The 14,275-nt window shown below is 40.2% G+C and overlaps 1 protein-coding gene across 8 annotated transcripts in view; it reads right to left on the bottom strand.

Annotated features, from left to right (window-relative positions):
• The window catches only part of Zbtb44 (zinc finger and BTB domain containing 44), a 62,189-nt gene that overhangs the window by 24,747 nt on the left and 23,167 nt on the right, over positions 1-14,275 (bottom strand). For 4 of the 8 annotated variants that reach the window (XM_052755647.1, XM_052755657.1, XM_052755630.1 and 1 more), the window contains exon 2: positions 3,006-4,081. The exons of 3 other annotated variants lie outside the window; for them this stretch is intronic. In XM_052755647.1, the coding sequence (XP_052611607.1) occupies positions 3,006-4,023 (1,018 nt within the window). In that variant the 5' untranslated portion in view covers positions 4,024-4,081. Of the gene's footprint in view, positions 1-3,005; positions 4,082-5,765; positions 5,886-14,275 lie in introns of all 8 variants that reach the window. One more of the 8 variants, XM_052755637.1, reaches the window with a different exon arrangement.

The following is a 14,275-nucleotide window of genomic DNA, read 5'->3' as shown; positions in this document are numbered from 1 at the left end:
AAATACGACCTTATTTGCAAATGGGGCCTTTGTGGATATAGTCAAGTTAGGATGTGGTTACATAAGATCAAGTGAGGTCCCATACCCCATGACTGGTATCATCATAAGGACAGAGATTCAGAGACAGATCTGGACACACAAGGAAAGTCATGTTAAGATAAAAGTAGAGATCTGAATGATAAAACCATAATTTATAGGAATGTAAATGATGGCAACTGTCACTTGAAGAAGCAAGAAAGGGTTCTTCCAGGGAACCTTTAAAGGGAACAGAGATCTCTGGCACCTTATTTTAAGAATTTTAGCTTTCTGAGCTGTGAGAAAATACATTTGTACTATTTGAAAATTACCAAGCTTGTGGTACTTTGTTGTAGCAGCCCTGGAAACTCAACAGTGTGTCAAAACACAAGAAATTAACAAAGTTAATAAGTGAGTCTCCAACCTTCTCCTACTAATGTTCATACTGCAGTTACTGAATTTAGATGAAAAAATTCTATTTTATAGTTATTAATTTTTGTGTCCTTTTAAGAAAGAAAAAAAATAATGACAAAGATTATCAATGTAAGATACATCTAGATTTAGACAATAAATTAAACTTGTTACTTAGAATCAATGAATATAATAGAAACAATTATTTCATCCTGAGTACTTTGACCCCCTTCTTCTCACTGCACATACTCAATATTACTAGGTTGTGTTGATTCATTATTTATAAAATATTGTAATTAAAAAATAGTTTTGGGGGCTGGAGAGATGGCTCAGCAGTTAAGGGCACTGGCTTCTCTTCCAGAGGTCCTGAGTTCAATTCCCAGCAACCACATGGTAGCTTACAACCATCTTATAAAAAGCCCCTCTTCTGGAACGCAGGCCACACAGGTAGAGACTTCATATGTTAGGGGGGAAAAAAAAGTAAATAAAATAAAAAAAATAGTTTTAGTCTTATACAGGTTAATAGGTTTCTGAGCCAAATCTCTTGCATACCAATACCAAAAGCAAACTGGTTTTCCTCGAGGGCCTGCATACTTTACAGTCTTCTTGAGACAGACCGACTACGGTGAAATACAAGCTTACTGAGTTTGTATCTATGGTGAGCACTGCTTGTTATATGTTCAATACCCACTATGCTTTATTATTGGTGTTGTTATTTCTGAGATAGGGTCTTACTCTGTAGCACTCTAGCTATCCTCAAAAGAGATCCATCTCCCGCATCTGCCTCCCTAATCCTGGGGGGTTAAGGCACACATTGCTACACCAGCTCTACTCTGCTCTAATTCTGTTCAAAGCCGTTGTTTACTCAACAAATAATCACTTTCTCAGGTTCGCTGTAGCTAAGAAAGATAATGAGGCACAAACTAACACTAGTTTCTTAAGAGCTTCTGGGAAACCTCAGTGCATTTTTGATCACAAGTGCTATCTACCCCTTTCTAGAATGCAAGTCAAGAGGAGCTTATAACCACAAATAAGCCTACAGCTAAACTGATAACTAAAGGCGGTAAGATATACATATACAAGGAGCTTAGAACACTAAGAATACTTAGAATACTATTATACTGTGGATTCACATTACCAGTTCTAGACTTCCTATTCTAGAACATATCATGCAATTAAAAACAAAAAGATCCTGTTTGGTAAAGCCACTGTAGAAGGGGTCTGTTACACGTAGGTGAATGTAACTCTTAACGGAACTGTGTTCAAGGCTCTCCACAATTTGTTTTTCCAGCTCCTTTGGACTTCCCACTCATTCCCCAAGGACTCAAGTACCCATGCTTTCTCTGGATATCATTTTGCACTAGATTCACTGCTTACTGAACATTCAGTGTTCTAAACCATCAAGCTCTTCTACTAGGTGCTTTGTTTCTTAACATCTTCACTTTGTGGGCTTACTTGGGCAAATTCTCACTATTGCTACACTAATAATGCCTTTTAATTTGTCCAGCACAGGATCTTTACTGGTTTGTTGTAGTCCCTTATTGATATATCTGCCTCTCCATTTGGGCTAGTACCTCCTTTGTTATTAAGAGTGATGTTTTCTTTCTCCTTACACAGCAGCATGTTTGGCACATTGTTTAAATTTTCAATAAATATTTTTATTTCTTACATTTATGTTGTGTGTGTGTGTGTGTGTGTGTGTGTGTGTGTGTGTGTGTGAGAGAGAGAGAGAGAGAGAGAGAGACAGACAGACAGACAGACAGAGAGGGGAGGAGGAACCAAGGGGAGAAAGCACAAGCATGCTAAGATCTGTCTTTTTATCAGAGGTTAGGTCCTCAGATGTGGCAGCAAATGCCCTTACCCATTTTAATAAGAACAAAACAAGGAGTGGATCCCCATGGTACACAGGGTCTCTCCTAGCCAGGTCTTAATCATGCAGCTGAGGACGGCTGTGAGCTACTACCCTCCTGCCTGTGCTTCCTTAGCGCCTGCATCACTGTGTCTGGATTCTTAACTAGATTTTCAAAACCCGTTTTCTTTCATAGTGAAAGTAATTCATGGCAGGGTCTGGTGGTATATACCTGTTATCTCAGCACCCAGGAGTCTGAGGCAAGAGGATCAGCAGTTCGAGGCCAACCTGGACTACAAAGCAAGACTGTCTCTTTAAATAAATGGAAATTCACAATTTTTATCTCTGCTGTTGTCCCTTATATCCCCCATTGACCTTTGCTCTTCCTCAATGTGTAACTTGTTAAACACATACACAAAACATATAATGCTAATAATAATTTTAAAAATTCAATCATCAGCCTTTAATCATGGTGGCTCATGCCTTTAATCCTAGCACTTTGCAAGCAGAGGCAGATAGATCTCTGTGAGTTCCAGGCCAGCCAGGGCTATATATTGAGACCTGGACCAAAAACAAGCAAACAAACAAACAAATAATTAAATTCAATTATCATATTTTAACACATCCCCTTCATGTTTTTTTTTTTAAATAAGACTGAGCACAGAAAATAAAAACCTAAAAATGTTTAACTGACTATAAAAATCATGAAAAACATAGGAAGCATTTATACCTATAGAGGAAGACTGTGGACTAATCAGAAGGTCCTCTTGAACTGGTTCACTTCCTGGCACTGTCTGCTGATCACTCAGTGAGCTCTGAGACGCACTGACAGGCTGGGACACTTCCTCATGGACTTCCTCATCACTTAATCTCTCTACTTTGACTTGCACATCCTCTTCTGTACCTAGAGGCAAGGTAGTTTTTGTGCTCTCACAAGTCACATAGTCAGCCATTCTTCTACCTGCCTCAGATGGGCCAGGCAATTCTAAAGTCCGGGTGTTTTCTGCCTGCTTCGCTTTCTCAGGTGGAATCCTTCGATCAATTCCAAAAGGGAAAGTCCATGGAAAAGCTAAAGAAGAGTCAACTGGCTGATTTCTATTTTCTGCATAGGAAGCTGAAGAATTCAATACCTGGGGTGAACTTGTTTGTGTGCTACATTTTACAGGACTCTCAGGGGACATAACAATGTAGCTTTTGCGTTTTCTCCGGGATTCTCGGCAGACAGGAATGGTCCTTTCCACAACACTGCACTCTGAAGACACTGGAGAAATACTTCCATCTCGAGAAGTAAAATTGCAGTTAGAACTATTTTCTTGTCCAGCATCTAGACCCTTTTCTGGCTGGCTATTAGGTGTATTCCACAAAATACTTGATTTCATAAACTCTGAGCAGGTACTAGCAACACTAAACATTTGCATGTAGCTTGCTGCAGCGAGAACATCAATAATATTTTCTGTGTTAATTGACAGAGTGGCTGTGTAAGCGTATTCTAATAGAGGTATAAAGCCAGTCACTGTAACATGATGCAGATCCAACACATTTTTGTTCTCATCCTCTGCTTGGCCAACAAGTTTTGTTCGAAAGAAATCACTGCAAGCTGCTAGTACTACCTTATGAGCCCGGAAGATTTTGTCCTGGACACGAATAGTGATATCACAAAAATGTCCATCATTTCGTAACATATTTAGTTTTCCCAGCATTTCCTGGCTATGGGAAGAAGAACTGTGAGTAAATGTTTTCACACCCATCTTTCTTTTTTTCCTCTTCTACTGATGCTCTTCAAGGACGCAATAAGTCAGAAATGTCCTAAAGAAAAAAAAAAATACAGAAACAAAACATCAAATGACAGCTTAACAGATGAAATGGACTATTTATACCATTTTCATGTAGCCACTATACCAAATAAAAAGTCTAAAATAAGCCGGGCGGTGGTGGCGCACGCCTTTAATCCCAGCACTCGGGAGGCAGAGGCAGGCGGATCTCTGTGAGTTCGAGGCCAGCCTGGGCTACCAAGTGAGTTCCAGGAGAGGCGCAAAGCTACACAGAGAAACCCTGTCTCGAAAAACCAAAAAAAGTCTAAAATAAGACTGTGAAATAGAAAAACTTCAGGTATGGAATGTATTAAAATGTATTTTCTGGTCTGTTGTGGTGTCCAATTCCTAAAAATCCTAGTAAGGAGACTGCCACAAGGCCAACCTGTGCTACACAGTAAGTTTGAGCCCAGCTTGGGCTATAGGGTAAGACCTGTGTCAAATAAATAAAATGAATGCACAAATAAAAATATATTCTCTAAACCATCAACCAGTGGTTTATAAATTATTGTTAATGAGCAGCATTCTAAATGACAATTATAGAGTGCTTTTATGTGCTAGAAACTGTTGTAAATATTTAACACATGATAATCTTTTGACTGTTAAAGACACCTTGGTCAGTAGGTATATAATTATCCCTGCTTCTAAATGTGAACATGCAGTAAATAATATCAGGTAAGCATTATAAATGATTCTGTCTCAAGACAAGGTTTCTCTGTGTAGCCTTGGCTATCCTGGAACTCACTCTGTAGATCAGGCTGGCCTCAAACTCACAGAGATCCACCTGCCTCTGCCTCTTGAGTACTGAGATTAAAGGCGTGTGACGCCACCGCCACCACCCAGCTTTCTGTCAAATGTTTTATTCAGATAAATGTATAGGAGAAAGGGAGAAGGGAAAAAGAAAGAAAAGATTTCAAGATTTTTAAAAAGTCTGAATAATCTAATGACAGGAGACAAAACTGTTTCCTACTTGACATCATAATGAAGGATAACATGAAATGAATCTTAAGAAGGTAAGAGAAGGCAGGAGAGATGGTTTAGAGGTTAAGAGCACTGGCTGCTCTTCCAGAGGTCCCGAGTTCAATTCCCAACAACCAAATGATGGCTCTATTCTATAATGAGATCTGGTGCCCTCTTTTGGCATGCAGGCATATATATATGCAGGCATAACCCTGGATACATAATAAATACATACATAAATAAAATCTTAAAAAAAAAATAAGGTGAGAGAGCTGATACCATAGAAATAATGACCTTGACCAAATTCAAAAGTGTTCCTGCTCCAGGAACACTTATTCTGTTATATGGATAAAAGTGTTGCTCAGTCCTCCAAGGAGAAGAAAGTCAAGTAAGATTATTAAAGACAACAACAAAATCACATATTCTTCCTAAATACAAGTAACCACAGGCAGACATATTAATGCATGCCTATAATCTTAGCATTTTGGAGGCAGTACATTAGAAAAATAACCACAAGTTCAAGGTCAACCTGACCTACATGGTTAGTTTCAGGTCAAGCAGGCATACATATTCTGTCTCAAAAAACTCAAAACAACAAAACAAAAGACAAACACCCAAACTCCAAACTTAAATAAACACACAAAAAAACCCAAAGTACTCACAAAGACATAACAATGGATTTGACAAATTTTCTCTTATACAAACAGGAAGTTGCATACCTGTGTTGTTCACTGGCTGTATGTCAGTAAACACACAAGAGTGATTACTTTGATTCCCATCATGTGGCTGAGAGCAGAAGCATGCCTCAGAGCAAATGACACTCATGAACTAGGGACCATCTATATGAACACGGGTATTAAAAAACAAGAAATTAAGCATCAGTTGGAAAATGTGCAACAGAATGATAAAATGAGACCACTTCAAACTTGATTTGGGTGGAAGTCCAGACACTGTACCAGCCTTCCAAGAAAGTACAAGGCTACCTGACAAGGAGAGGGAGTGGAAACCTTTTTCAGCCTGGTGTTACCTCCATCTTCATCAAAACTCTTTGGCAAAACTCCATCAAAGAGCTAGAAATTAGAAAAGGAGTTTTGCCAATAATCATTGGGTTCTGAGTTCCAAACCCCATTCAACTCTTTTCTCTTTCCTGAAAGGAAAAAAATAGTGACTGCCCTCAACCACACAATCCCAATAAAAGTAATCAATCACTCTTAATGGCCCAACTTTAAAAGCAGAGGCATGTTTTCTCTATCTCAGGCCTATTATACTTGGGAATGCTCTAAAGGACATGAGTCTGATATAAAGAACAGCCAAGATGAAGAAATATGCCATTATTTTCCAACAGTATATAAAAGCCAAGAGTGGAGTGCTTAAAAACATAGAATGGGACCAGAATACTGGATTGTCATCTTGATTATGTCATCATGTATACAGTGATATGAAGTTTAACCTTTGTACTTAATTTCTGCAGCAGTAAAACAGGGAAAACAGAACCCATATCAGATCTCTGAAGCTAATCAAATACATGTTTCAGATAGTAACAAACAGAGAAATCCAGTAGTTGAACAGTAGTAGTCTCTTCCAATCCTAAAAGGACCCAAGACTACAATGAGCCCCCTGGAATCTTCCCGTCTTGTGTCCCCAGCTCTGGGATCACAGGTACATAACTCCATGCCCAACATTTTATGAGTGTTGGGGAGCTGAACTCAGATCCTCATGCTTACACAAGTACTGTGCCACTGAGTTCTGTCTTCCGCCTGTTCCTATTTTTTGATTATGAATACTGACTGTGGTTATAGATAATCTCATACATGTTGTGTGGGGGTATGGGTTTTTAGTTTTTATAAGTATATACATACCCCCAAACAACATCTGCCCGTAAGACATAACTTACTGCCTTTACCAGAGCTCTCATCCTGGAAAAAGGCCAAAGACTTAACATCTATACTGACTCCTAAAGGATCTTCCACGCCCTGCATTCACATGCAGCAATCTAGAAGAGGACTTTTAACTGGGGCTGCCCGAACTCCAGCCAGGCTGCAGTTATCTACCGCATAGGACACCAACACTTAAGCTTTAGAAAGTATCAGAATGGATACAAAAAGCAAGGAAAGATACTCTTTTACCCTTTCCAGCCACTGAAGCCCTGGCTATTCATTACCTCCATCATTCCTGAGTATGACTAAAAGGAAGAGGAGGAGCCAATAGAGGAAGAAGCTAACAAAAATGGTTCTGGCTTTCCTTACAAGGAAAAAAAATCCTTCCATCAACAAAGGGAACATCTCTCAGACTACATAATACGGAGGTGCAAGCCTCTTCACCCTCTCCATATTCCCTTTATCTACTTCTCAAATCAGTAATTAAATTATAAATTTAATTCAGTAAAAACTGCTCTATCTGTAGGCCTGTCAGTCCTCAAGGACATCTGAGGCTAACCTACCTCTTCCTTACCCACTCAATTGAGGGGAAACTTACCTGGATAGGATTGGCAAAGAGATTTCACTCGTATCTAAATACAAACAATATAAGTGGTTTATTCAATGTTATTGACACCTTTTGGGGCTGTTAGCCAGAGTAAACCCTTTGTCCCTTAGGTTGCTTTTGCAATAGTAGTTTGTCATCACAACAGGAAAAGAAACAAAGAAAACAAGCACCTTTATGCTGAAGCCCTTTCAAGTTATCCCACCATAGGCCTTTTCTCCTCAACACTGGATCCCTACCAAACGCTATCTTAGGAAACGACCAGCTCAGTCTTTACAGCTTGATTCTTAGAAGCCTAATCGGGGAGCATGCTGGTCAACATTTCCTGGCACTTTTCTCATATCTCACCCTATATCTTATTGAAATCAGGCCTGGAGACTGTATCCTTCCTCTTAAAGGACTTTCAAGAACAACCTTTTCAATCAAGGGCAGGGTTATTCTTAACCACTCTCACTGCAGTCTAGACTTTCAGGATTCCCATCTCAGATCAAGCTCAACTCAAGCTAACTTTTCACACTATACCAACAAATCTACATGTGGCCTGTATGGTGATAATTTTATTTGTGCTGAAATGTGATTTTATTTGTATGTTAATAGATAAACGTGCCTGGGGGTCAGAGCGAATAGCAAGCCATTTAGCAGAAGTCTGGCATTGGTAAGACACGCCCTTAATCTCGATCACATGACAGGCAGATCTCTGTGTGTTCAAGGATACAGCCATCATGGAGACACATGCCTTTAATCTCAATACCAACCATAGAGACCTGGAGGTCTGTATAGACAGGCAGTGATGAGGAGGCCATGTGGTTGGGTTTACAACCAATGAGAAGGCAGAATAGAAAGTCAATAAAAAGACACACAGGAAGTAGGTCTCTTTTTTCAGGGGAAGGACGGCAGCGGGTGGTAAGAAGTTGGTCTTGGTCTCAGCTCTTAGCTACTGCTCTCTGACCTCTGGGGCTTTTAACTCTGCATTTGGCTCTGTGTTCTGCCTGGGTATTACTCTAAATACCTCGGTAGTTTGCCCAGTGCTCAGGTTATTGAGAATGCCCTAACTCTAGCCTGGAATAAATATCATCAGGGGGATTTCTAAGATTAATTACACCTTCAAGAAATGTAACCTTGTATTTAAAATCTGCTGTGTGAGCTGGAGTGATGGCTCAGCTATTACAAGCACTGGCTGCTCTTCCAGAGGACCTGGGTTTAGTCCCCAGCACCCACACAACAGTTCATAATTTTAGTAATTCCAGTCCCAGGGGATCTGATGTTGCCCTTTTCTGGCCTTCTGCATGAATTTAGCGCGCACACGTATATGCAGGCAATAGCGCCCATACACACAAAATAACAAAATAATAAAAACTGCTGTGACTATGATGTTTAAAATTCAAACAACCCTTCATTTTGGCTTTTCTTGTTCCTCTCCTGGGTCAGTGTGTGAGAGCCTCTGTATTTCCAGCTGGATGGTAATCATTTCTTTTGCTCACAATATGACTCTATCTCTACCATCTGGCCTCAACTTCTTTTATTCACTCTAGGAATTCTGCACTCTTTGTTATCATAACTTACTCCACTCTACTACAAAACCAACCAAAAAGGCATAATGGCATGGACTACACAAAAATACTCTAGTTACAGACTGTTGAATTTCTCTGTCTACAAGACTCATCCTAGGCTAGAGAAATGGATCAGCAATTAAAAGCACTTGTCATTCTTAGAGAGGACCCAGGTTCAGTTCCCTGAACCCACACTGTATCTGACAACTATCTGTAACTACAGTTCAATGTCGTCTTCTGGCTTCCTTGGGCATCAGGCAGATATATGGTACACATACATAAAATGCAAGCAAAAACACAGACATAAAATAAAAATAAGTATTTTTTTCAAAAGTGTAAAATTTAAAAAAAAGTCTCATAACAAATCTTTTGGACTGGGTAACTATTAGCATCATCTTCCAGAGTCAAACAACAGCCATTGACATGATCACTGTTTTTCATACAAAGGCTCAAATTCTCACTCTCAGTGATAGATCCCTACCAATATCCAGAGCAATAGTCTGGACTAAAATGAATTTAAGCAGAGAATTTATGGGTAAAATGGTGGACTGGCAGTCCCACCAATAAGACTCAATGAAAGAAACAGTCAAGATAAAACATAACAATTTTTATTCCTGTAACAGACTGTATTTGTCAATTAACTTATTAGTCCAGGTGAGATCTCCATGGACTGCTGGCAGAAATGACTTGTGAATCAGAATTTGACTGAACCAAGAGGCTCCAAGGAGGGCAGCAGAAACTGCTGGAGTAGTGCTTCTCCTTACACATAGCAAACCTGGAGAGTCAGCTGCATGAGCAAGGGCTCAACATCTATTGATGTTGTGACGCTGGAGCCAAGTGTGGAGATTGATAAAAGTCCCTGAGAACCCCCAGACAAGGACTTAACAGCAGCTTTCTATATAGCACATTCAAGGGCAGAGCTGCAGCAGAACCAAGAGCTGGTGGGGACCCTGGGTTCTACACAGTTGCCCTGGTATGGCAACTGGGACTCAAGTGAGTTACTCTGACAAGGCTCCTGCTCATGCCTGCCCCTGACTGCACCACCCAGACAGTACCAAGGAGGAAATAATCTCACACTCAACTCAGTACAGCTGTGCCAGAAATGCACCTGCAAGCTTAACTGGTCTCAACTCCCTGGGTGCAGTACACATCCCAAATCTGGTTTTATGAGTTTGAACTGGAATTGCGAAGTGAATGCCTTCCATAATAATGTAAAAAATTTTAATCTATTATTATACTTTGTCTCTTGGTTTATTATTCTTTTATTTGTCTTTTTAAAAAAATAAACTTCACTCTTGCACATCTCATAATAATCCTGCTTTAGTTTAAAATTGTTTGGATAGGTTTTAGGATTGTTTTGTCCAGTCTACAGTTGGGTACTCTCTATTCTTCCTATGCACAACTCATATACATTCTCATTTCTAACCTATTCATCTTTATATTTCTGAACCAAAAACTTCCATAGCTTTAACAATCTCTAAAATCTGTAGAACCTAACAGCATCTTCAGGTTCCTCTCCAAGCTTTTTCCCCACTACTTTGATTTTTTTCAAAGTTGATTTAATACTTATCCCTATCCCCACATTCACCCTTCTTTCTTCTACTGACTCTTAGTGACCGAAGTCCTAGTATACATCATACTATCCTTATCCTTGTTCCTTTACCTACCTTCCAACTGTTTTTTTTTTTTTTTTTTTTTTTTTTAAGGGCAGGGGAAGGGGGCACTATGGTTGTTCCCTGGCTGGTACAGGAATTGCGTAACAGGAAGTCAGGAGCTGTGCTTGTTTCTGCATTTAAAATTCTACACTGGGAGAGATATACATGAAAGACCAAGCACCCTGGGCTCTTGGACTAGGGCTATAACTTCTGAACCATGTATCTCAACTCTTCTACAATCTAGCCCCACTTGAACATTTCAACAGAATGGATACAGCTAATACAAATTCCAATCAATGAAATAATCGTAACAGGAATATGAAGAACGAGAAAAACTAAAGCCATGAAACGCCCCCAAAGTTACTAATCCATGTCACTGGCATCCAGTGAGAGTGATAGATGAAATCCCAAAGAATAACAACAAAATATAATTATATTCAAAGAAGTCAAAGAAGGACAAGTAAATCTTTGAAGAAATTCAAAGAAAACAAACACCTAAATGAAATAAGAAAGCCAATATAAGATATGAAAGACAAATTCAATTTAAAAAAAAAGAAAATACTGACATGGAAAACACATCAAGTAAAATCAAGAGCTCCTCGGACAGTGCCACCAACAGACCAAGATCAAGGCTAGGCCCGAACACTAGAGCCTGAAGACAGGTGGAGGAATAGACACATGAAAACAAGACAGAGATTAGGGAGAAAGTATGAACATCGATATTTTCTTTTTGATTTTTGAGTCAGGGTTTCTCCACATAACCATCACTGTCCTGGAACTTTCTCTGTAGACCATACTGGCCTAGAACTCAGATCTGCCTGCCTCTGGAGTGCTGGGATTAAAGCTGTGTGCCACCATGCATGGCTCAAAAGTACGATGTTTTCAAGATACATGGGATATTAAAAACCAAATCCAACAATCATAAAGAAGATTTTCAGTCTGAAGGTACTGAAAACATTTCAACAAAAGTCATAGCAGAAAAGTTCCCAAAATTAGGGCAAAGCATGCCCTTAAAAAGGCAAACAAACAAACAAACAAAAACCAGGAGGCAATTAGAACACTAGAGATGATCAGGGGAAACAAAACCAATCTCTCCTTGGGGCTAGAAAGGTGGCTTAGCAGTTAAGGGGACAGACTGTCCTTACAGAGGACCCTAGTTTGATTTCCAGTACTCCATTAGGCAGCTCCCAACCATCTGTAACTCCAGCTCCAAGGGATCCAACACTATCCTCTGGCCTCCACAGGAAATTGCAATCATACATACATACTCCCACACAGACACAAAAACATACACACAATTCAAAAAAATTTTAAATACCCTCCCCTCACATTATACTTAACCCACTAAATAATCATAACAAAAAAATATACCAAGAGAAACAAGTCACACACAAAGGCAAGCCCACCAAAGTAACAGATTTCTCAACAAAAATTTGAAAAGCCAGGAGGGCGTGGAATGATGTGATGTATTTCAAACTCTGAAAGAAAACCAGGTGTGGTGGCTCACACCTTTAATCCCAGCACTGGGGAGGCAGAGGCAGGCTAGCCAGTCTGGTCTACAGAGCAAGTTCCAGGACGGCCAGAAAAACCCTGTTTCGAAGGAAAGCAAAACAAGGAAGGAAGGAAGGAAGGAAGGAAGGAAGGAAGGAAGGAAGGAAGGAAGGAAGGAAAGCAAAACAAGGAAGGAAGGAAGGAAGGAAAGCAAAACAAGGAAGGAAGGAAGGAAGGAAGGAAGGAAGGAAGGAAGGAAGGAAGGAAGGAAGGAAGGAAAGCAAAACAAGGAAGGAAGGAAGGAGGGAGGGAGGGAAGGAAAAGAAAGAATGCAGATTGCAGACTATACACCGAGTAAAACTACCTGTCATAACTGAAGGAGAAACTTTCCAAGTTTGTGACCACTAAGACAGATACTTGAATTTTTCACACAGAAGAGAAAAGTAAACATAAGCAGGAAACTGCAGCGAAGAATAGACCATGTCAGAACAATAGTGTAGAGTATGAATAGGAAAGCAAATACTATAAAATAAACACAATGATAGGATAAAGTGAACAATCCACCAAGAGGACATTACAATTCTAAACATGTATACACTGAATACTGGTGCACCCAATTTCATAAACACTAGGTGTAAAGACAAATTGTTCCCAATATAACACTAGTGGGTGACTTCAATACCTCATTCTCATCAACACGTATGTCATCCTGACAAAATATAAAGAGAAACCTCTGAGTTAAATGAAACCATAGGTCAAACGGATCACATCAATTACTTTTCTCATTACTGTGACTAAACAGGAATGAAGAACTGCAATATTCCAACTATGACTCCCATAGCCTTAGGCTATGTGCAAAATGCATTGACTCTTAACTCCAAAAGTTCCCATAGTTTATACTAGTCCCAACAATGTTAAAACTAACTAACTAACTAACTAACTAACTAACTAACTAACTAACTAACTAACATTCAAAACTCTTCTGAGACTCAAGGCAATCTCTTAACTGTGAGCCCCTATGACATTAAGAAAAAGTTCCACAGGTCCACCATACAATGGCACAGAGTAAACACTCCTATTCCAAAAGGGAGGAATAGGAGTGTAGTAAGGTAAGATCGAGTTAAAACAAGATCGAAGCTGGGGGGGGGGGGGCGCAATATCCTATCCTGGAGCCCATGTTTGGCATCTGAAATTTGTGGACTCCTCTAGGCTCCAAAGAGCTTGGGTAGTCCAGTCCCGCAGCCCTGCTGCCTGCAGCACACTTGCAGCCTCTCTCTTAGCCCAGGTCTATGACGTAGTTGCAGGCTTTTTCCTTTTCTTCTTCTGTTTAGATATCCCACAGTTCTGACATCTTTAATATACTGGAGGCGCCACTGTAACTTAGGTTTCACTCACCTTCACACCTTGATGTAGGGATCCTTTCAAGGACTCTGACCCTGCCATACTGAGCCTCAGCAGCTCCCTGAAGCATGTTTCCACGACTCACTCACTCTTGGATCTTTCATGACTGCAAAAATCAGTACCACATGGATGCTCCAATCTCTGCTGCTAGTTTGGGATGGAGTCTGGCCCCTTGGATCACAGCTTTAGGGCTGCTAGTTTAGTTTCCTAGGCAGCTGTTTGGGGCAGGAACACCTTCAGCTGCATTCTCACTTCAGGTTCTCTCCTTTCATAGCAAATGTGCATTTTCATAAGTTGGAGCCTTTGGATGGGATCTTACTATCCTCAGGGCACTTGTCCTACTCTCCCGGTGCAGAGCAGAAGTTTCTCTTTAAGGGGGCTAATTCAGTTAACAGTTACAGTTACTTTTATTTGTGTGTATGTGTACCTGTGTGTGTGTGGGGGGGGGTGTTGGTGCCTGCGTGTGGTACAGTTAGGGCTTCTTTTGTAGCATCCCCCTCGCCTGCAACTTTAAACTTGCACATGGCTCCTTTTCATGGCAAACTGCACAATTCATACCTTTTTGCCTTTTCCCCTCTCTTTTGACCTGAGTAAGAGCAGTGAGCAAGTACCCACGCCACACACTCTTAATGCTACCCTTGCACTGAGATT

The sequence above is a fragment of the Peromyscus californicus genome, unplaced genomic scaffold, assembly GCF_007827085.1.
Source record: "Peromyscus californicus insignis strain IS unplaced genomic scaffold, ASM782708v3 Scaffold_11__1_contigs__length_118956290, whole genome shotgun sequence".
NCBI lineage: Eukaryota > Metazoa > Chordata > Mammalia > Rodentia > Cricetidae > Peromyscus > Peromyscus californicus.
The sequence above is the reverse complement of the archived record's forward strand: the minus strand, read 5'-3'. Positions and strand labels throughout refer to the sequence as shown.